We start from the raw sequence: 24,716 nt of genomic DNA on the forward strand, positions 1-24,716 counted from the left end.
TTAAAATGAGGGTGCTACATACTACTAGAACCACCATCTTGTATGTTTCCAATCCAATTTTTAAAATATTAGCACTCAAAGAGTTGTTGAATGCAGTTCTGACTTTTTGTTTTTGTTGGTTTATATTATGATTATGTAAATGGGCTCTCTTATTATAAACTTAATAAAGAAGTGTGATTTAGCATATAATGCATTATTTTTTGTGTGTTTAATCACCTTGATGTGCCCCTTATGTTGAAATTGTGGACATTTATTGAAACTGATTGATACAGTTCCCTCAGGAACTATGAAACATAGGTAAACCATAATTAAATAATAAACAAAAACTGAGATGTAATAGTCCAACATGTTTACATTTGTAGTTCATTCTGACTCCTGTCACGTTACTCAGAATTAAATGTCGATTTTGCACCTGATGGAGGCAGTGGTTATTTTCTTTAAATAAAATTAACTGCTTGAACATGATTTTTGAAATGCATCAAATTTTCAGTAAACTAAAGGCTAAAATAAGTACATTGACAACAGAATTTTAAGAATGTGAGAAAGAGATGAAACTAGCCATTGTGTCAATGTTGTGAATTGTGTTTGCAGGAAGGATCTGGAAAGTGTTGTAAGCTTAGAGACTTGCGTACATCTCTCAGCTAAAGATGACTTACAGCCTTGCATTCTGGAACTGAGACCAGAGAAACTAAAAATAAAATCATTTGTTATTGTTTCAGAGGTAAGTAACTTTGTCTCAAAGCAAAGTTCTAATGTAACACAGTTATTTCCATGTACAGTTGATACAAAAAAAAACTTGCTGAATACAGCTAATGATTATGGTTGACAACGGATGAGTATCCATATTATAATTACTCTTTGTCTCTTTTTCTACATTTCTGACAATACCACTGTATTACATTTTGTGTTTGTTTAATAACTCTTTCAACCTCTCATTGATTCTGTGGTTCTAAAGGTCTGAAAATTATTTTTTCTAAATATGAAATACTAGAAGCAGTTGAGTTTCTAATGTACACATTATTGTTTAGCTGACCCAAGTGCACTAAGGTGGTGACACAAAGCAACTGGGTATGCCCCACCATCCGAAGCCATTGCCTGAGTTCCCTCAGTCCATTTCTCCCAATGTTCTCACATTTGCACCAAAGTGGTCACATTCTGAGGAAGAAGTAGGTGATGTCTAGGAGGAGACACGAACTGACAAATGCATGCAAATTGTACTACACAACAGTAATGAAGGAGGAAACAAAATAACAATTCTTCATAAGAAAACATTTCGTATGGTACCAGAAATGATAGAGGTCATGTGTTAGTAGAACGATGAGAACATCATCATCATTCTTTTTGTTCTATTAAAAATATACTCATTTTTAGAAAAAAACAGAACGTCTTAAATGACTAGGGATAGGACATTCATATTCACAAGATTTGTACATTAATATGTTCTGCAGAAATGATTAACATTTGAACCATGTCAGCCCATGGGTTCTATGTCAACATTGATATGCAGTGTAACAACAACTACCGGTGAAATGTGTACATGGGTTTTGTTGTTGCTATAACCTGAAGGTAAAGGACCAGTGTGACTTGAGCAGATGTGCAGGATGCCTCACTGATGTATGCGCGAATTGTACCGTTAAATCAGACTTGGAAAGAGAGCGCATTATTGGCATGAGAGAATGTGATGCCTCCATCTGGGATATCACTCCTCATGTGTGATGAAATGTTTCAGCAGTGCAGTGGGTATGTGAGAATGGGTTTGTGGAAGGCTGCACCACCCAGACCACCCTGCCCTTCTCCCCCCCCCCCCCCCCCCTCATCCGCCCCCCCCCCCCCCCCCCCCCCCGCTCCCTACCTGGAGAAGATCAATATATCATCCAAATGGCATTGCAGGATAGATCTGTGTCCTCCTCAGCTCTGGTGCAACAGTGGAACAGTGTAACACATTGTACCCTATCAGGGTTGACAATCTGTCAACATTTATTATGGTATGGCTATTGAGTGTCGTCCACTTCTCTGCCTACCTTTGACGAGTGTGCAGAAACATACTAGACAGCAGTGGTGTATGGAATAATATCACTGGGGACAGAAATGGTATCAGGCAGTGTTTTCGGATGAATCCAGGTTCTGTTTCTTTGAAAACGATGGCCGTATTTTGGTTCACTGCAGACAGGAAGAGTGGCATCACAGTGACTGCATTTGCACAAGACATACTGTGCCAACTCAAGGTCTTATTGTGTGGGGTGCTATTGGGTACAACCACGAATCATTGCAGGTGCGTGTCCAGGGCACCGTGACCAGTGTTCTTGTGACTTGCACAAGCACATGCTTTCTTGGTGTCACAGGTATTGACCATCAAAAATGTATATACATCAATAGTAGTACATCAGTGGGCCAATTTTTATAAACAGATATGACTTGTGAAATGACATTACAAAGTAATGGCACTTGTCATATTGACATAACTATACTGGATATCAAATATAAGATTGTTATTTTCATATTTTTGTGTAGGTGGTGCTCAGCAGCTTCTGAATATATGAAAAGTAAGACATGACTTCCAGGAAGCTACAGTATATGACATGAATAATTGAAAATTATAAAGTTTTGGATATGCAGTTATATGACTGGCTTGTTACGTAAAATTGGTACAGATCACAGTAAACAAGTTCATCTTGAAACTTTACTGATTTTTTTAAGATGAACTTGTTTATTGCAAAGTTCATAGATATCATACACTGTGCCAATTAAACAGGTACATATCCAAATTCTCATAATGTTTTTGATTCCTGGTTCAAAATGGCAATAATGATTTCCATAGTTAGCGAACATCATTCAGTTACCTACACCTAGATGATGATAAAGTTGTAGAAACAAGTCATTGAATAAAGTCAGATCTTATAGCAGATTCTTTCTGATCATGTCTTTTTTATTATTATTATTTTTAAGTCAATACTGCAATGTCAGTAACTGGTGTATTCCATAGAACTTTGCCAATATATGGTGTTATGACACACATGAAACATGCAATGCTTTGCTAGAAATGGAAATACCTTTTACTGACTCCACTCAAAGTATATCCATTGTTTTAGCACTAAATAAAAAGGATTACTTTCCAAAGCTCTTAAAGTTTATTTGACACCATTGACTGAGTTGGTGAACCAGGCTTGCATGGAAGGCACAATGGCTTTCGCTTATGCACATCCTCATGCCTTATTAAACCATATTGCAGATATTCAGACTGAAGAAAGCACTTGGCTAAGCTAACATTCTTTTTGTAAAGTTTTTGTTTCCAATACCAATAAGACCACACTAGGGCACGTTCTTGGCTGGCCGGAATTCTTGATGCCACATTTGTTTGCCTCTAGTTTCTCTCAACACACTCTCAGACATTGTCTAGTAAATATGGAATAGCATGTTAGAAGGAGAACTTAATGTGCCTCATCAAACAACACCAATCAAATGGAAAGAAGCAGTTCTAGGACACACAAAATACATTTGGAAAAAATGTGAGACAAACACATTTGAAAGTCTGAAACAGTGCTCAGTTGCCATAATTTGTAAAAGTGACCACTTGCAAAAAGTGAAAGATTCATTTTTGGCTCTCGTGCCTGGAAAAAAAAAATCTAATGGTCACATTGTAACCATACTGCAAATATTGAGCACTGTATTATGTACCATGTGCTTTTGCAAACACTGAAGGAAACCGCAATTTTTGCTAACATTACAGGTATCTGGGTTAGTGCTGTCACAAGTCTTAAATGTGTGTTCATTTTATGAATAATAAAATGCTTCTTCATAAACCAGAAAAAATGTTTATAATAGCACATGAAAGACCACAGTGGAACAGAACATGTAAAAAAAATCTCTTGTACCATTACATAATATGTAAAATGCTAGGTTAGAGATACATTTGTTAATAATAATTCCATCTTCAGTCACAGTATTTTAATTTTCTAACTTGACTAAAGCCAGAATTTTATTAATAAATACATCGTAACATAGAAGTTACATTCGCAGACAGACCACAGCTTAATGTCTATGGATAATGCAAAATGATGTTTAATAAATAGAATTATGTTGAAAGTTGTCTACAGACATTAAAAAGTGCTCACTATTTTTGTATCAGTGAGCTATTATGACCAATGCTTTAAATATAGTACACAGTCACCCACACATAATCCTAAACCATATTATTATTTTCAGTTCGATAAACTGCCTCTGCACTTTGGAAATGATGCAAGATCAAGTACATAGAATGATTAAAAGTATAAAGAAAGGAAATTTATCTAAAGATCAGAAATCAACATGACTTGATACTTAAGTGATTCACCTGTCTGCCATCTTCCAGATTCTCTTTCCTACATCTACATCCATACTCTGGGACTGCCATGAAGTGAAGTGCGTGGCAGTGTGTCCATCCTGTGGTACCAGTTATTAGGGCTTTTTCCTGCTCCATTCACATATGGAGTGTGCAAAGAATGAGTGTTTAAATGCTTTTGTGCTGTAATTACTCTAACCTTGTCTTCAGTCTTTATGGAGGTAATATTTAGCATACTGTAGTGTATTCCTAGAATCATCATTTAGATCTTGCTCTTGAAACTTTGTTAGTAGGCCTTCTCAGGACAGTTTGCGTCTATAATCAAGTGTCTGCCAGTTCAGTTTTTTCAGCATCTCTGTAAGATACTCCCATGGACCAAACAAATGTGTGACCATTCATGCTACACCTCTCTGTATATGTTCAGCATCCCCTGTTAGTTCTGTTTGGTACAGGTCCAACACATTTGAACAATATTCTAGGATTGGTCACAACAGTGATTTGTAAGCAACCTCCTTTGTAGACTGATTGTATTTCTTTAGTATTCTACCAATAAACTGAAGTCTACAACCTGCTAAACCTATAACTGAGCCTACATGATTGTACCGTATCATATCTCAACAAAGTGTTATGCCCACGTATTTGTATGAGTTGACCGATTCCAGTTTTGTCTTGTTGATAATGTAGTAAAGAGATATGATATTTTTGGATTTTGTGAAGAGAATGACCTCCTCCTTGCCAACCAACATATATATTACAACAAATGGATGTCAAGGATATAGGGTGGTGATTTTGTGGATCACTTCTGTTACCCTTCTTTTAGACTGGTGTGGCCTGTGCTTTCTTCCAACTACTTGTGATGTTCGCCGGCTTCATTTCCTCATTGATTCTCCTTGGTGTCGACTTACTGCGTTGCTACATTGGCTGAAAAATAGGGGGTGGAAGTACAACACTGACTAATGTAAATGATGTAGCTAACAGGTGCACACTTGCGTTTCACAGTTGCTGTTCACAACCCCCCAATAATACACAATTATATGGCCAGTGCACTATTGTTTAACTTTCGATAAGCCTCATTAATAGTTTGCAGACAAACATCAACATACTGCTACAATGTGTTTCTCACTTTCGTTGATATGGCTTTTCTAATGAATGTGTCTTTCTATTCAGGAAATGTACTTCTGATGAAGGTATATTTATATGTACCGAAACCTTGGTCAAGAATTTAATAAAAAAATTCTATCCTGCAACTGTTTTTGGCTGCCATCCTTTATTGTGAACTGCTACAATAGTTTACTGTTAAACATCGACGAGTATTAAAAACCTAACCACACATTTCACAGTCTTTCAAATAAGTTGACCAGATACTGTCATTGATTTAATACATGGCCTATTGGTGTAACACTTATATCACAGCTAAGTTGATGCATTGTTGTTGCTCTAACCAACACAGTTTTCTTGTCTGAAATTTGCCCATGGACGACTGTCTCGGGACCAAAAATTGGGCCCTTATATATCCTCACAATAATAGGCACTGAAACTACACATTGTTTGATGTTTAATTTACAGAAATTACAATTTAAACTTATCCCATTCAATTAACTGAATGCATTGAGAACTTCCTTCTTTTTGACATTTTCTTCTACTCTAATTGTTTGTTTAAATCATGAAATTAATTGATATAGTTACGCAAACAATACTTTTGAAAAAACTGGTAATTACTTTGGAATTAGTTAAGAGCTGGCTTTGCTAACATGGTTTTGAATAGAGCCAAATAGATATTTTAAGAATACTAATAGTTGTTCCTACAAATGTTTATAATTAGTACAGAATTTATATTTGTTTGTCGGCCTACAATAAAATTTAAGTTATGAAACAATTACTGATTTCACCCTTTAACAAAAGTATTAACTAGGAAAGTCAAAATAAATTAGGAAATTGATGACATACACAAAACTAAGCATAAAATTAGATCTGGTGTTATATTCTTTAAAACTGAATGCCAACATTTCTTTTTTTATGAAATGAAAAAATGAATTTTAAGAAGACAGATGGAAAAACAAGAGGGGAAGTAAAAATATCGCAGCTTGCTTCGTCACATACTGGGCATGTTTTTTTTCCCCCAATGGATCTATGAAAGATTATACATAAAAAAGGGTCTAACTTATTTGCAAATTGGGCATAGAATCTGATACGGATTCCATTGGGCTGTGGAGCTTTTTTCAGTTTTTGCGACTTCTTCTGTTTCTCAACACCACTGACACTAAAATTTCTATCACTCATCTTTGCAGTGGTGTGTGAGTTAAGTCGGGAAAACCCCCGTGTTTTCATTTGTAAATGAACATTTGAAAACCAGGTTCAGAATTTCTGCTTTTTCTTTGCTATTCTCAGTCTTCTTTTATTAACATTCAGGAATGAGTTTTAGTTTCTCAACGTGTGCAGCATAAATATGAAAATGTTGGTAGATTTTCCCAATTATCTCCTGTATGTTAATGAGTAAGCAGTCTGCAGCTGTCTAGATAAGAATGTGTACAAGATGAGTAGGGGGTTCTGCACATACTAATTTATTTGCACTCTCTTTTGTTTTTAAAAGTAAATTATTTTTATTATTTGTTTTCCTCTCTCCATAACTGGTGTTTGTGTTGGCAGGCAAAAATGCTACTACATTTTTCTCAATGATGAACTTTTACCAGAAAGACTAAGCTGTAGAAAGTCAAATGCTCTGTACTTTTCACACCAGAATTCACTAAATCCAAGGCTCTTCAAGTGGGTCATTTGTCTTAAGTGATACAGTGTGGAAGATGCTGCTGTCTCAACTACCTACATTTTTATTGGATGTTGTACAGAGTGTTTGTAAGTGACTAGTGTGGGGCTTCTGCCAACTTTCAGCTCCATCTGTAACATGGTGTAAATACTGTATTTGATATGTAAGAAGATCCTTGACGGCTCGCAGTGATGTTGCCAGCTTTCAACTGTGAAGGGCTGACAGCTGAATGTGAAAACAGTAACTGGCGACAGTGCTGCGATGAGATTGGGCATTGTCCTGGAGATTTTCACAAAATATGTTGTGTAATTGGTTGAGGTAGTTGTGGGAAGCTGCTGCGCCCAGGCCACTGCAACAGTCAGGGATCAACTTACGGCAACTCAACTATAGAGCTGTTTTTGCAAAGGTCACTTTTTCAGGACTGGAAATGGGTGGAAAAAAATCATCAAGTTTTCCCAGCCATTCCTTCTGGTCTAATGAGAGCATCAATCCTCTGACTTGCCATCCTGGCAACTTTTTTGCACAGGATTCACAAACAAAATAAATGATTATCAGAAAGCAACATCTCGTCAAACATGCTGCAAAATTGTCTCATCACAAATTTTTCCCAAATTATAATGAGAAATAGGTACTGAATGAAAGACACTGGGAACAAGATATGTGCTCTTTCAGGTCAAGAGGAATGGCGTGACAAACTTGATGATTTGTTTGTACATTTCCATTTCCATAGGAAGTGGCCCTTGTGAAAATGGCTCAAGATTGTACACAACGTTACAGATGAAGCTGAATGTTGGCAGAATTTGTGCAGGTCCCGTCAGTACATTCTGTATAGATCTGAATAAAATTAACCCTTGCAGTACCAAGAGAGGGTACTTTATCCCACCTTTTCAGAATATTGTATTCTAGTCCTGTACCTTATATTTTAAAATTTGGAAAAAATTATTATTGTTAGTGATTTCTCCTACTAGATTCCATGATTGTTTTAAATTTTTCTGTAAAATTTAACACAAATTTGCCTTAGTAGTGGACGTTACTTTTCACAACAAATGTCATATTCAAGTTTCCTGGTTCAGGATCCTCCTTACACATAAACATATCGTCATAAAGTATGTTGTGAATAAAGGTCAATGACAGTTAATAAAATTTGTATTTTTAAAAAAATTTTTGATGTTATAAAGTACTGGCCCATGGTAGTACGCATTACCAAAAATGCATTGATATTGCTAAGATTGTTGTAAAAGATATTTTCGGGCTCTGGACCCTCCTTACACCTCAGTACATATTTAAAAAGTATGTTGCCTGTAAAAGTTAAGAACAATTAATGATTTTTTTCCATGGTAGTAATGAAGTACCCACCCCCCGCACTCCCACAGGTAGTAAATGTTATGGAAAATCCATTGTTATTGCTGGGGTATAACAGTGTTGAGCTAGGACCCCAGGGCACTTGACATGGCTTGTCCATGTTTCTGAATGATAAAACCCAACATGTTAACAAATCTGTTTGAAATTCTTGTGGCTGGATGGATCAGTTGTTGATGAAATGAAATACAGTTTACACTACTAGTACAGTATTGACCACTAAAGTTGTCACACTGCCTCTACACTTAGTTGAAAATTCATGTAGTTCTTTTTTTAAGTTCAAAACAATGAGCTGTGCTATATGATCCACTTGTGTGTTTGTATCTGTCCAAATAATTTTTAACAATGACAATTTTTGACAATTTAATGTAACTACATAGATAAGACGAGTGGGCATAGGCAGAGGGTGTATACCAGCAACACATGATATCATGTTGCAGAGTACGCTGTACAACATGACTGAAGCAACGAAACAAAAATTTGTCCGTTTTTGTGAAGAAAAGATCCTATCAGGTCAGGTAATTAGTTAAAAAAATTGTGAACAGATGCATACTACATGAAAATTTGAAATGTTTAGCTGTCCAGAAGAAAAGATACAGGGCACCAGAACCATTTGTTAAAGATAGGGACTGTTCTGTATGACCAATATTATACATAATCAACACACTGTAATTAAATAGTATAAATTAACTGTGAAGTGACAGAACCAGAAAATAGGTTTTTATATTACTGTATTTACTCGAATCTAAGCCGAACTTTTTTTCCGGTTTTTGTAATCCAAAAATCCGCCTGCGGCTTAGAATCAAGTGCAAAGTAAGCGGAAGTTCTGAAAAATGTTGGTAGGTGTCGCCACAACTAACTTCTGCCGTCAAATATATGTCGCGCTACACAGGTATGCATTGCAGGCACAAAGATAAATACTGGCGCCAAAACCTCTGCGTCAGTAAATAAATTAAAAGGTAGAAGAATGTAAACATTATGCCATGTATTCTTTAGTGTTTGCTGCTATTTCATTTAAATCCTGCCTGCCTAATAAACTACGAAACTAGAACAGCAAGTCCGCAGCTCGTGGTCGTGCGGTAGCGTTCTCGCTTTCCGCGCCTGGGTTCGATTCCCGGCGGGGTCAGGGATTTTCTCTGCCTCGTGATGACTGGGTGTTGCGTGATGTCCCTAGGTTAGTTAGGTTTAAGTAGTTCTAAGTTCTAGGGGACTGATGACCATAGATGTCAAGTCCCATAGTGCTCAGAGCCATTTGAACCATTTTTAGAACAGCAAACGCGGAAGAATATACATATCATGTCATGTTTATATTTGTATTATTCTTATGCTGAATGAATAGTGATACTGTCAGAAACTAAGCACGGAAACTGACTAGATTTTTAAATCTAAGATGACCCTAATTTCTGTGCACGATGTAATGTACTAAAGAGTCGTCTGCAAAGATTTTCAAATGGAGAAAAATTTTCGCTAAACACTCGTTCAGAACATCTTCTATCATACGCAGTCTATTATTTGGTTCTTGTTGATCATTATCAAAGAAAGCAGCAGTTGTAGTAACAACAAATAGCAGACTCGCGCCATTGTTTTGCTTATGAGACAATTCCTCTCTCTCTTTTTTTTTTAAATTGTAAGCCGCGGTAGCGCGCACAAAAGCAAGCCTTGCCGCGAGCGGCGACAGGTCGTAAACACGCATTATCAGAATGTAAAAAACAATGCATGACACAGTACAAATAAACACCTATAACAAAGAGAACGGCACGTATCAGATCAAAGCAAAATAAGCAATCGATTCAAACCAGACGAAGCACGCAAAAAAGGAAGGGTACCCGTATAAATACGGACGGAGCGCCTGACACACAGCAATGGCTACCTGGTAAAGTTTTTTTTTAACTGTTAAGCTTACGACTCGAACCAAACTACTGTAGCTGTATCTTCATCCATTCGACCTCAATTGTGTTTCACGTTACAATGGACCACTGTTTTTCGATTTGGAGGGGCGGTCTAAAACTTTTCTCTCACCTTGAATTTCGAGTCTCAAATTTCAGGAGCAGCTTAGATTCGGGAATTTTTTTTTTCCTTGATTTAGAATCTCATTTTTCAGGTGCGGCTTAGATTCGAGTAAATACGGTAATGACAGTTGAAGATGACTGAACATTCAGAAAAAAATTAAGATTAAAAATTGCCTAGAGTACTTTTGGTGAACTAAATTGAGTTCTTAAAACATAACACCAATTTGTAAAAAGGAAAGTTTTGTGTTGTGGCCTGATACAAGCCAGGCAAGCTACTGCCACAAAGTACATAGCAGGTGGAAACCAAGCAATTGGAATTCCAGTTAGAAATCAAGGTTCAGAATGTATGGTTACAATTGTATTTGAGAATCAGTATACTAAGCTTCTGTAGCAAGATATGAACTATGAATACAGCCACTGGGAAGTATATTTATTTCCCATAGTGAGCCAATGTAGCATGTTTGCTGCAACCCCTACAGTCACAGCACCTGAAAGTCGATTTATCTGTCACACAGATAATACTACTGCCACCACAGAGTGGTGGGATGTTAGAGAAAGTTTCAGTCATTGGGTATTTCCAGTTTTGACTTACAGAGGTGCATCTTGGAACTGTTGGGACAGACACATAAACAAATAAAAGGGTCGAGGAGCACAACTTCTGATTCTGAACTCAACACACCGTGATAAAAACACGTGAATTTTCACCTAAGTGTAGAGATGATAGCAGACCTGCTACAAATGTACATGCCAAAAATCTGTTAGCACAGTATACAAACTCAAATTTATTTATAGTACCCAGTAATGACGTTCTGAAGCATGAAAAGAGTGTAAAAAGTGTGATAGTTGTGTGGGATTGTCAGTGCTGTGAAGTTAGTTTTCTGAGAAATATTTTGATATCTAGCATAACAAAATAACTTCTTTTTTTACAGCCTATGGTATAATTTTGTTTTATTTGGCTGGAAATATCTTCAGAGTATGAACATTACTGAGGAGCATAATCCATGGGGTATGTCAAGAGTGTGCACATATTGATTTTGTATCTTGCTGAATGTTGCATAACAGAGAGAAGATGTAAGACTCAATGCAAAAACCAGCATCCTAGTTGTCATACCGCAAGAAACCACAGAACCACAGATAATGCTTGGAATATACCTATAGGACTCTTTAAGCACAACACTGGGCACTTATGACCATCGCTGTTTTGCGCCATAAAACCACAATAAAAAAACACATTAGTCATCCATTCTCTCTCTCTCTCTCTCTCTCTCTCTCTCTCTCTCTCTCTCTCTATATATATATATATATATATATATATATATATATATATATATATATATAATAGAAAAAAAACATTCCACATGGGAAAAATATATTAAAAAAATGCTGTGACTTACCAAGCGAGAAAGCGCTGGCAGATAGACACAATAAAAAACACACACACAAATTTCAAGCTTTGTCAACCCACAGTTGCTTCATCAGGAAAGAGGGAAGGAGAGGGAAAGATGAAAGGATGTGGGCTTTAAGGGAGAGGGTAAGGAGTCATTCCAATCCCGGGAGCCGAAAGACTTACGTTAGGGGGGAAAAAGGGACAGGTATACAGGCGCGCGCACACACACACACACACACACACACACACACACACACACACACACACACACACACATCCGCCGACAATCTTTCTTTCCACGAACAATACGAGACTGGAATAGAAGGGAGAACTGATAGATGTACTCAAGGTACTCTCCGCCACACACCATCAGGTAGCTTGCGGAGTATGGATGTAGATGTAGATGAATCCAAAAAATGATGAAGAAGCAGAGATTGTTGCACACTCAGTTCAAAAAAGATCGTAGATATGTTGACAGGCAGAAGTTAATAGAAATTTGTGCATCTGTAAAAGGATTGATGCATAAGCATACAGCAGCTTCCATCATCATAACTTAGAAAAAAATATTGCCAAGAATATGAGAAAATTCTGGTCTTGCATAAAATCACCAAGCAAGTGGAAGGCTTCTATCCAGTCACTCCTCAACAAGTGTGATGTAGCAATAGAAGACAGCAACAGAAAAGATGAAGTTTTAAATTTCACATTTAAAAAATCATTCACACAGAAGAGAGTAGAATATCATCAGGAGTACCCCCAGAGAAATGTGGTAGAACCACACTTGTTCTCTATATACATAAATGATGTGATGGTAAGGATGAATTGCAAGCCGCAACTGTTAGCTAATGATGCAGTAGGGTACGGCAAAATGTTATTGGTGGGTGACTTTAGAATGATACAGGATGACTTATAGAATTTTTTATTTGGTGTGACGACTGGTAGCTTGCTTTAAGTGCACAAAAATGTAAATTACAAGCAGACAACTAGGAAAGACAATGCTGTAATATTCTAAAGCAATATTAGCAGTGTGCTGCTTGACACATTCATGTCGATCAAATATCTAGGCATAATGTTGCAAAGTGATACAAAATGGATGGAGCACATAAGGTCGGTAACGGTGAAGGCCAACAGTAGACTTTGGTATATTGGTAGAATTTTGGGAAAGTGTAGCTCATCTGTAATGGATACAACAGATGAAACACTAGTGTGGTCAGTGCTTGAGTATCGCAGTGTGTTTGGCATCCACAGCAGATCAGATTAAGGGAAGACATCAAAGCAACTCAGACATGTTGCTAGATTCATTGCTGGTAGTCTGATCAACATTCGAGTGTTGGAGAGATGCTTCATGAACTCAGGTGGGGATCATTGGAGAAAAGATGCCTCCCCCCCTTTAAAAAAAAAAAAAAAAAAAAAAAAAAAAAAAAAAAAAAGGACCTATTAAAGAAATAAGAGAAGTGGCATTTGTGGCTGACTAGAGGATGATTCTGCTACTGCTAAGGTACTTTTTGTGCAAGGAGTGCAATTCAAGATAAATTAGGACTCATAAAGAAGTATATAGATAGTCTCGTTCCCACACACCTTTTGTGAGCGGAACAGGAAAGGGAGTGGTTAGTAGTGGCAAAAGGTACCCTGTACCACGCACTTTTTTTGGTGGAGTTTTTATGTAGATGAAGGTGTAGGAAAGCTGATGGCAGTGTAAGAGTAATCGAGTATCACACTAAGCAATGCATCCTGCTTTGCAACCTGGCATTGTTCTAGCAGATAGAGGAGGTATTCTATTGCAAGGCATGTTTGCATTGGATCAGATGCAGCCCCTGATATATATTTGCCACCATCTCTTTAGTGAGCTGTACAGAAACCTGTGAGATTATGTGCTCAAATTTATTTGCTTACAAGCCTGCAGGTGACCTGTATTTTTGGCGAGACAGTGCAACACCCAGTTATTTCCAAAATATGTCAGAATTGTTTGGGGAGAACCCCACAGTCAGAAGGGTGTTTGTAAAGCTGCTTGTTTCACCCGATTTCAAATCTATAGTGTTTCTGAGGAGAGCCATTGAGTGAGATGTATGTCTCTTGGATCCAGCTCCAACCACATCCAAATACTTTTTCTGTCTTGTATAATATGTACCGTAGCATGTTGCAGTTTTCATGAAATCAGAATTGCTTTTACATGTTATTGGAGAGATCTAATTCAATTGCTGATGAGTGTAACAGGGTACACACTGCTTATACATTCATGTGTCCCATACTTTTCACTCACTGGGCAAAATAGAAAATCCTGTATTATGCTTTGGTGGGTATAACTTTGTGATTGACATTTGAGCGAGTTGAGTTGTAGGAGCCATCTCACAGCCAATTCTGAAGGTATGTGCAGAGTATCATTAAGGATGGATAGCTGCACACCAGCAAGAGTGACCCCACCACTGCAGTCTGTCAGTTGCAGATGTCATTAACATTACATCACTTACTGAACTTATCAAGAATTTGCTGTTATTGTTTGTCTCGCTCACTCCTGCAAATTCTTCGGTATCTAACAGTACCTGCAGCAGTAGAGTAGTAACATCCTTACACACACAACTTTCATAGCAGTTTTTAAGGTTTTGTTATATATTTCATTATCTCATTATCAGCAACAAAACCAACACAACACTACACAGTACATGCATTCACCCCATAGGATGCAAGCATCTGTTAGTGGTGTCAGCTATGAAGGCATGCATCAGGCTGTGACTCAGAAGAGGAAATAAAATAAAATTGTAATATTTATTGAAAGGTATTTTTTGATTTGATTTTTTATTGGTCCAGTTTTATCATACAGCACAAATTGTACAATTGATATTGGAAAGATGTTCTAATGGTTCTCAGTGTAAAGGAACTTACCAAGTATGTGACTTGTATTCTTAAATCTTCCCAATTCCACTGACTCTTGCAGTTGGTTGCAGAGAAAGAAATTACTGAATACCGGATTGAAAATAAGATGTGGAGAAAAAGTACAGCTTATAAACTGTTGATTATGCCTCATGCATTTAAACATTAAATTCATAATAGCCAATTCTGTGAAATCTGAAGAGCTACACAATTTAGTGAATGAATTTGTTTGTTGTTTGCAGGCAAGAATTGTGGAAATTTATGGAAATTGTGGGGAGTATATTTTAACAAGTCATGGTGACTTTTTTGATGAATGTCAAGATTTAGTTGTCTTTGTGATAGAAGTGAAGCTTCCTCAACCCTCTCAGGAGTGTACAATTAAGGTAAGTTATTTTCATTTTTTGTATATTTAGTACTTTATCATTTTTTAACTTCAGGTATCACAACCTTATGGTCCGTTTAGTAGTGTAAAAGCTGATTCTTTAAATGGAAAAATGTTGATTTAAAGAGCTTCAGTGAAATACAGTGTTTCAGAATACCACTGCACAAAATCTTCAAGATGTAGAGAAAACACACGTCAGTGAATAGAGCATCTCCCCAAATTTTAAACTTATTTACAGGTGCTGAATGTGGGCACCATTTGTGACTTGGCAAATGTCTGTATGGTAGTCAAACTCTTTCCACACACATTGCAGCATTACAGCTTGGGAACCATGTTCAGTCCAATGCTGAGGCAATTTAGCATTATGGTTATCACAGATTTGTGGAAGACAGTGATGTATTAAAAAAAAAAATACACGACGGTGAACCCCAACCATGAAAAGTAAATCAAAGAGAAAGTGTGGTGGAGCATTGTCATTGTGTGAAATGAAGTCTTCACTGTCTTGCTGTAACTGTGGCGTAAGGCATTGCTGCTGCATGTCAAGGTACACTAAACCAGTCACATTTTTATACACAAAGAAATAGACCCATAAACTTTTGAAGAAAAAATTATTCAAAAATACGTTAACTGTAGAATACTCATGAATGTGTTTCACACTATCATGTGAATGTTTAATGCCCCCAGCAAGCACGGCATGATGATTCACCTTTCCAGACACATGAAACATGAATTTGTCACTGAAAAACAACTTCTGTGGAAAACTGTCTTCCTCCAGTAGCAGCAATTGTGATAGAACAAAGCTCATTGTCCTGAGCTGTTATGGTTTTACGTATGGATGTTTGCTGGATTGTGCCAGAAGGTTGACTGCAGTATCTGTTGTCCTGTGCTCACACATGTTGTCAACTTCTTTGGACTCCTGATGAATGATGCCACGATCTCTGGTGATTGACTGGGTGGCCTGTATTCTTTGCACTACATAAGTAGCTATACTCATGAAACATGTACCACTGATAAATTGTTCTGTCTGTTGGAGTTTTTATCTGATACTGGGTATGAAATTGTTGCTGAATGATCAAATGACACATTTAGTGAATTCATGGACACTAGATGCGCACATTTCTCAGTTATATACTGTGTTCTGGTAAGTCTACTCCCTAGTGGTGTGCTTAATAACAATCAAAACTTGGAAAGATGCTCTACCCATTGATATGTGTAATTTTTCTGTGTATCTTGTACTTTTCATGCAGTCATCTTCTGAAACAGAGGTACTTATGGATAACCCTGTATTTTCCATGCTTTTTTATTTTAAAAACTTGTAGTGAAGCAATAAAAATTTTTAGAAGTTATAAGTGAAGTATATTTTCATATACTAGTGGAGGGTGTACATAGACATGTACCTAGATTAGGTCATTGATGAAACCCTTACAGCTAAGAAGTTGTGTTAACAGTCAGCATCAGCATCACCATCATCACAGTAATGACACTGACAAGTAGTGAATAATAATAATATAGGAAAGAATATCCTTCATTTTATGAATCTTAATGTTAGGCAAATGAATTGGAAACATCTTGACAATTGCCTATCAATAAAAATAATCAATTCATAAAAAATAATTTAACTGGACAGATAGAAAATCTACTCACCATGTGGCGACACGAGTACACACTTACATAGGAATTAAAGTTTGCAAGCTTTTGGAGCCAATGACTCCATCTTCTGGCAGAAAGGTTGAAGGGGAAGGAAGAGGAGTGAAGGAAAATGACTGGTTAGGCTTAGGAAAAGGGGTAGAGCTTAGAAAAGTCATATAGAAGCCCAGGTCAGAGGATACTTACTGGGATGAAAAGGAAAGACTGTTTCCTTTTCGTCTCATCCCTTCTTGCCCTCTCATCCTGTCCAGTAAGTCTCCACTGACCTGGGATTCTGGGTGACTTTTCTGAACTCTGCCCCTGTTCCTAAACCTCACCAGCCCTTTTTCCTTCACCCACTTTCCTTTACCTTCAACCTTTCTGCCAAAAGAAGGAGCCATTGTCTCTGAAAGCTTGCAAACTTCAATACCTTTGCATGTATGTTCTCCTGAGTAGATTTATCTGTCCAGCTACATTATATTGACAGTTGCCTAAAATGGTATGAAAAGAGAGTAAAAAAAATTTTAAACACAAATTGGGATGGTTGAGTCAATTGATCAACCCTTATCTGTACAAAAACAGTTTTCCCAGCTTTAATTTAATTTGATTGGTTTACAGTTACTGTAACACAATCATATGGACCTGGAATAGTCACATGCCTTATTTCGCTTGATCTGTACAGTTGTTCTTCTCAAGAGCTGTTTTGCTTAGTGTTTGTCACTTTTTAGTATGGGACATAAGACTAATGTGTACTGTGGCTATAGTGAATGGCTAATTTGTGTGTCAGAATGTTGTGTATAAATGTAATATCACCAATTCTGCTACAGAGCTGAATTTGTTGAGGAATGACAAAGAAATGTATAGAATATTATGTGATGTAGTTCTGAACTGTCACTGATAGTGGGGGACTAAACAGTCACTGAGCGCACAAATCATTAACATCTCAATGTTACATTACATTAGTACTTGTTCCATAGATCATGAGTAGGATTTTGTGTAATGATGTGGAATGTGTCAGTCTAACATAAGTTTTCTTTTCACAGTATAACCTTTTTTCCTTAAATAATATTTCGTATTTAAAAATTTATCTGTTGAGTAGGAGGAGTTGGCATTCAGAAATTCTTTTAATTTGTTTTAGAATGCTGGTTGACTGTCAGACTTTTAATGCTATTTGGCAAATGACCAAAGATTTTTGTGGCAGCATAATTCACCTCTTACTGTGCCAAACTCAGATTTAATCAGAAATTCTGAAGATAATCCTTTCTTCTAGTGTTGTAACTATGCTTTTTGCTATTATTTTTGGATTTTGATAGGTTATTAATAACAAATTTCATAATTGAGTATATGTATTGCGAAGGTACTGTGAATATTCTGAGATCCTTAAATAAATGTGTGCAAGGTGACCTTGGGTGGGCTCCAGCTATTATTTTGATTTCGAGCTTTTTCTCTTAATGATGAACTATCACAAAATATGATGCCAGATATGTCTATCACAAAAATGTGCAATAACCCTAATAGCATAAGTAGTTGATCCTAAACATTTCAGCAGATCATCAATGTGTTTTCTTCGAATTAAATGTCTCATCAATGCACAAACCCAGAAATTTTGAATTTTCTGCCTTACCAATGGTGTTACGCTATTTATTGTACGGAACTATATATACCGTGTTTTCTCAAAATTTAGTGAGAGTCTATTTGCAGAGACCACTTAATAATTTTCTGAAACACATTATTTACAAATTCCTCAGCTAATTCTTTCTTGTTGGGTGTGATTACTATCCTTGTATTATCAGCTAAAAAACTAGCTTTGCGTCTTCATGAATATAGAGCGGAAGTCATTAATATATACACTCCTGGAAATGGAAAAAAGAACACATTGACACCGGTGTGTCAGACCCACCATACTTGCTCCGGACACTGCGAGAGGGCTGTTCAAGCAATGATCACACGCACGGCACAGCGGACACACCAGGAACCACGGTGTTGGCCGTCGAATGGTGCTAGCTGCGCAGCATTTGTGCACCGCCGCTGTCAGTGTCAGCCAGTTTGCCGTGGCATACGGAGCTCCATCGCAGTCTTTAACAATGGTAGCATGCCGCGACAGCGTGGACGTGAACCGTATGTGCAGTTGACGGACTTTGAGCGAGGGCGTATAGTGGGCATGCAGGAGGCCGGGTGGACGTACCGCCGAATTGCTCAACACGTGGGGTGTGAGGTCTCCACAGTACGTCGATGTTGTCGCCAGTGGTCGGCGGAAGGTGCAAGTGCCCGTCGACCTGGGACCGGACCGCAGCGACGCACGGATGCACGCCAAGACCGTAGGATCCTACGCAGTGCCGTAGGGGACCACACCGCCACTTCCCAGCAAATTAGGGACACTGTTGCTCCTGGGGTATCGGCGAGGACCATTCGCAACCGTCTCCATGAAGCTGGGCTACGGTCCCGCACACCGTTAGGCCGTCTTCCGCTCACGCCCCAACATCGTGCAGCCCGCCTCCAGTGGTGTCGCGACAGGCGTGAATGGAAGGACGAATGGAGACGTGTCGTCTTCAGCGATGAGAGTCGCTTCTGCCTTGGTGCCAATGATGGTCGTATGCGTGTTTGGCGCCGTGCAGGTGAGCGCCACAATCAGGACTGCATACGACCGAGGCACACAGGGCCAACACCCGGCATCATGGTGTGGGGAGCGATCTCCTACACTGGCCGTACACCACTGGTGATCGTCGAGGGGACACTGAATAGTGCACGGTACATCCAAACCGTCATCGAACCCATCGTTCTACCATTCCTAGACCGGCAAGGGAACTTGCTGTTCCAACAGGACAATGCATGTTCGCATGTATCCCGTGCCACCCAACGTGCTCTAGAAGGTGTAAGTCAACTACCCTGGCCAGCAAGATCTCCGGATCTGTCCCCCATTGACCATGTTTGGGACTGGATGAAGCGTCGTCTCACGCGGTCTGCACATCCAGCACGAACGCTGGTCCAACTGAGGCACCAGGTGGAAATGGCATGGCAAGCCGTTCCACAGGACTACATCCAGCATCTCTACGATCGTCTCCATGGGAGAATAGCAGCCTGCATTGCTGCGAAAGGTGGATATACACTGTACTAGTGCCAACATTGTGCATGCTCTGTTGCCTGTGTCTATGTGCCTGTGGTTCTGTCAGTGTGATCATGTGATGTATCTGACCCCAGGAATGTGTCAATAAAGTTTCCCCTTCCTGGGACAATGAATTCACGGTGTTCTTATTTCAATTTCCAGGAGTGTATTAAGAACAATACAGGCCCAAGACTGAACCATTTGGGACACTATTCTTGATATCTCCACAGTTAGGACTCTGCTGATTTTTGCAGACTCTCTATGCTGTTAACTTCAGCCTTCTGAATTCTTCCACTTAAATATGAATTAAACCATTTGTGCACTGTCCCACTCATACCAGAATACTTTAGCTTATTTAAAAGAATTTCACAGTCAAAAGCCTTTGAGAGATCACAAAAAATCCTAAAGGGTGATCTTCAGTTATTCAGAGCCTTTAATGTTTGATCAGTGAAATATATATAGCATTTTCTGTGGAAAAACCTTTCTGAATACCAAATTGACACTTTGTTAGTACTTAATTTTTACAAATATGTGAGGCTGCTCTTGAATAAATTACTTGTTGAAGAATTTTGGATACAGCTGTCAGAAGTGAGATTGGGTGGTGTGGTTAGCATCAGACCTATCGCCTTTTTTATGCAGTGGTTGAACACTAGCATATTTCAGTCTATCTGGAAAATGACCTGTTTCAGTGAGCTATCACATATTTGGCTGAGAATCCAACTTACCTGCTAAGAACAAGCTTTTAACACACTGTTGAAAATGCTATCAAGTCCATGTTAGCTTTTATTTTTGAGTGAATTTGTTATTTTTCTAATTTCAGTAGGAATGGTGGGTTGTATTTCAATTTCATCAAATTGCACAGGTATTGCTTCTTCCGTACACAGCCTTCCATTTTCTAATGAACAGCTAGATCTTATTTTCTCTACAACACTTACAAAATGATTACTAAAAATAGTTTCTATTCCTGACTTTTTGTTAGCAAACTTTTCATTGAGCTTGATAGAAATACAGTCTTCCTGTGCTCACGGTTGCCCTCTTTCCCTTTTAACAATATTCCAGATTGTTTTAATTTTATTATCAGAGGTGATAATCTCAGATATAGTGCACGTACTTCTGGACTTCTCAGTAACTTTTCTTAGTACAGTGCATTAATTTTTATAATGTTTGACTGCTTTTGGATCATTACTCCTGCTACCTATAAGGTACATTTCCCATTTCTGTTAACAAGATATTTTTATCCCTTTAGTAAGACATTGCATTTTGTATGGTTTCTTACAATTATGTTTCATTGTTTTCTTATGGAAACTGTTTTGAAATATACTCACAAAGGTATCATGAAACAGGTTAAAATTTAAGTTAACATCAAGGTTGCTATACAGGTCATCCCAGCCTAACTGTTGCAAGCTTTCCCTAAAATTTACAACTGTTAAATCGTTAATTGAACACACTATTTTAGAGGAACTGTACTGCATTACTGTGAGGAGCTATGTTATATACTGTAACTAGCTGTGCATCATGATGAGAAAGACCATTCTTGGCAGGAAAATGTTTTATTTGATTAAATTTATTTTGGGCTATAAAAACACTATCGGTGTGCTACTCTCCTGTACTACCTGAGTAGGAAAATCAATAACTGATGTCAAATTAAAAGGACCCAGTAATACTTCAAGGTCATGCTTTCTGTCAGGCTCTTTCAGATAATCTACATTGCAATCCCCACAAACAATACTGTAATTTTCTTTCCTCTGTTTGGTGGATATCGCAACAAAGAATGCAACTTTTTTTGGAAATAGCTGATAATTTCCCAGTTGGCATTTACGTATGGCTACAATTAGAAAAGTACCACTATTTAGTGTAAGCTCACAGGCACATGCTTCTGTATGTTGCTCTATAGAAAATTTTTAGTTTCTATATTTTTCACATTGTGATACATTTTAATATATATGGCAACTCCTCCTCTTTCTATAGTGTCTCTACTCTCATGTGCTGAATAGCTTATACCACTTACATTTACCTTTCCTGTATCTGTGACTAGATGATTTTCAGACAGGCACAGTACATCTATTCTACCCTCAGTTTCTAAATCTTTTAAACAAAGAAGCTCATCTAGTTTGTTCATAGTTAGTGTTAAAAAAATCACGTTTGTAGGTTATGAAATGAAGAAATCACTATATATAGCAGTTTCAGTTATGCTGATGTGATGATTGACAAGTGGAATGTAATGGCTCAGAAATTACACTCACGTGGTTATAAGAATTAGGAGGAATTTTAGCAGTAGATTTAAGGGGCAGGAGGAGGAATCACATTCAGATAACAAAAAAGAAAGTGCAGTTGTACTGGAAGTTGGAAGAGGGGAGTTGGAATAAAAGAAGAAACCTGTGAGCATTGGAATGACAGCTGCAAGAATAAGACAAATTGGTTGCTAGAATACTATATACACATGTGCTAGTACCTGATTGATAACACTCAATACATGTAATCGAAACAGAATTAGAGTGTTGTAAAACAGGCATCCCAAACTCAGTAGTTTTCCTTCCAGTTTTTGGAAACTGCCATGTTGTTCAATATAATTAAATGATTTATTTAAGCATGTGAAGTATACTCTTTGAAATAATTTGCTCTGAGTGCCAAAAGTTCTCACAGGAACAGCTCAAAATGTCCATACACTTATTCACTTCTCTGAAGTCGTAGTTCTGATATGAAACTCAGCTTAGAGAAAATTCTGGAATTACAAGACAAAAAATATTTTTCCAAACCTGACATTGTGATAGTGAATCCGAAACTTAGTTTGAGCAGTAGATGCAAATAATAAGAATTTTATTAGAAAAAGGAACTTTGAAAATTCATGGAGGTACAATAAAAATAAAAACCATCATTTTGAAAAAAGTTAAAGGACAAAACAATATTTGTGAAAAAATGAAATATTTTAAATTAATAGAGATTTTGCCATGACACTGTTATGTAAGTAAAGGATATTGTACTTACAGTAATTAGATTGTAAGTGAAAGTAGTGATAAACAGATATTTAGTTCTGTACGATTAGTACTATTTTCATGTAAAATATGATAGGTGTTCTTTATGGAGCAAAATGTCAGCAGTTTAACAACTGATACCGGTATACAACATTATCTAATAGCAAGATGCCAAACATAGAATTTCAGCAGTGGTGAGATATGTACTTGTCCTTTGCTGAAATACAAACTGGTAGACAAATCATAGAAGAAATAGTTAATTACATAAATATGATACTCCCTTCATCTCACTCTTCTTCTTCTTCTTCTTCTTCTTCTTCTTCTTCTTCTTCTTTAAGATACATTGAATACTGTAAATTTTATTGTAGTCCCATTAATATACTTTAGTTTGTTGTTATTTTTTACCAAGTTTGACAGTAATTATAGCATTGTAGCTTCTGTGTGAGGTAATTCGCATCACATTCAGAGATTTGTACAAAAAACACTTTACAATATAAATTTTTTTTTCAGTATAGGTATATTTTTTGTTGCATTATGTTATTGATAAAAGTATTTTTAAAGTTGTGGGAATAACTTAAGCTACCTTTACTATTATTTCAGGTATAACTAAATTTTTTAATTGCTATGTTGTTATTTGTTGTGAACACAATCATTTCACAGTTCATTTTTGCTTGATTTACAGTTTGCCCGCACGAAGGACAAGGAGCAGATGTGGTTGTTTGGAATACACATTTTTGCAGAGAACTGTACAAATCTTACCCCACAAAATACAATTAATTTTCAAAATGTGAATAACATTTTGAAAGAATCTGGACATCAGTTGTCTGAAAAGGCTGAAAAGTATAAAAAGTTATTGCAACTTTATGGTTCCTGCTGGGATCAGAATAAATCCCAAATGAGGCCACCAAATGCACAGAATTTGCTCAAAATGTTTGAAGTTGAGTGTCTATCACAGTACAATCAGATAGGAGCACAAGCAAAAAATGTGACAAGGTGCCTTACAGATATTCTGCCCTCATTCAATATCCGACAAAAAGAAAATCCCCCTGCTGCTAGTAGTGAGTGTGCTGAACTGAACTGTAGTGATGTTGCTGTGCAACACCAGTCTTGTGACACTATTACAGAAGACTTGAAATTGTACATCAGTGAACAATGTGATGTCATAGAGAAAAGAATATTATCAAAAGTTGAGGAAAAATTAGAAGAACTAGACAGAAGGCAGAATCAGAAACTCGATAAAATTTTGTGTTTACTGAGTAAACTTGACAGTAACAGCTAGATGCATTACTAACAATATGTGGAAGAGTTGTGTATTTCATTAGAATATCCTCGAATGAAAATGTTACATAGGATTCCTTTAAAGTTACTATTTCTACAGTTTTTTTTGTTTTGTGCTTAAAAGAATTACAATACAATTAGTGATCTGAAGTCAGTGCATTTTTTGTTTTTTGTTACATTACAAAAATGGGAATTACAGTATTACAATTCCAAAGGAGTTCTTAACTTTGTTCTTTAGGTTCTTCTTGCTTTAATGAAATGCAGATAGTGATATTGCAATTTGAATTTTGTATTATGGCCTATGTTTTACTGTTAACAGTTATGTATTGCAGCTTACTATTCTTAACTGCTACCAGGTAGTAGTGATTAAATATAGTGTTTTGATAATTTTTGTTGTTATTTTATTTGAACCAGTATCATTACAGTTTGTTGTCTGTGTCAATGTCACTTAATGGATCAAAACCATAAGTATGTATGGTATGTCTTGACAATATAATTGTGTATCCAAGAACTATAGAAGATCATGTTCAATATCTGGGTAAGTATTTAGTAGATTGAGGGTAGCACATCTTACACTTAGTGTGGAGAAATGCCATTTTGCTCAGACACGAGGAAGTTATCTCAGACACATTATCAGCCAAGATGGAGTGAAGGTG

The 24,716-nt window shown here is 37.2% G+C and overlaps 1 protein-coding gene across 2 annotated transcripts in view; it reads left to right on the forward strand.

The window, feature by feature from the left end:
* Nucleotides 1-24,375, forward strand: part of LOC124795206 — a 35,070-nt gene extending 10,695 nt beyond the window's left edge. The window contains exons 3-5 of one of the 2 annotated variants that reach the window (XM_047259118.1): nucleotides 592-721; nucleotides 14,942-15,082; nucleotides 23,465-24,375. In XM_047259118.1, coding sequence (XP_047115074.1) covers nucleotides 592-721; nucleotides 14,942-15,082; nucleotides 23,465-24,061 — 868 coding nt within the window. In that variant the 3' untranslated portion in view covers nucleotides 24,062-24,375. The remainder of the gene's footprint in view (nucleotides 1-591; nucleotides 722-14,941; nucleotides 15,083-23,464) is intronic. The other variant, XM_047259117.1, reaches the window with a different exon arrangement.
* The last annotated feature ends 341 nt before the right edge of the window (nucleotides 24,376-24,716 follow it).

The sequence above is a fragment of the Schistocerca piceifrons genome, chromosome 4 (assembly GCF_021461385.2).
Source record: "Schistocerca piceifrons isolate TAMUIC-IGC-003096 chromosome 4, iqSchPice1.1, whole genome shotgun sequence".
Taxonomy (NCBI): domain Eukaryota; kingdom Metazoa; phylum Arthropoda; class Insecta; order Orthoptera; family Acrididae; genus Schistocerca; species Schistocerca piceifrons.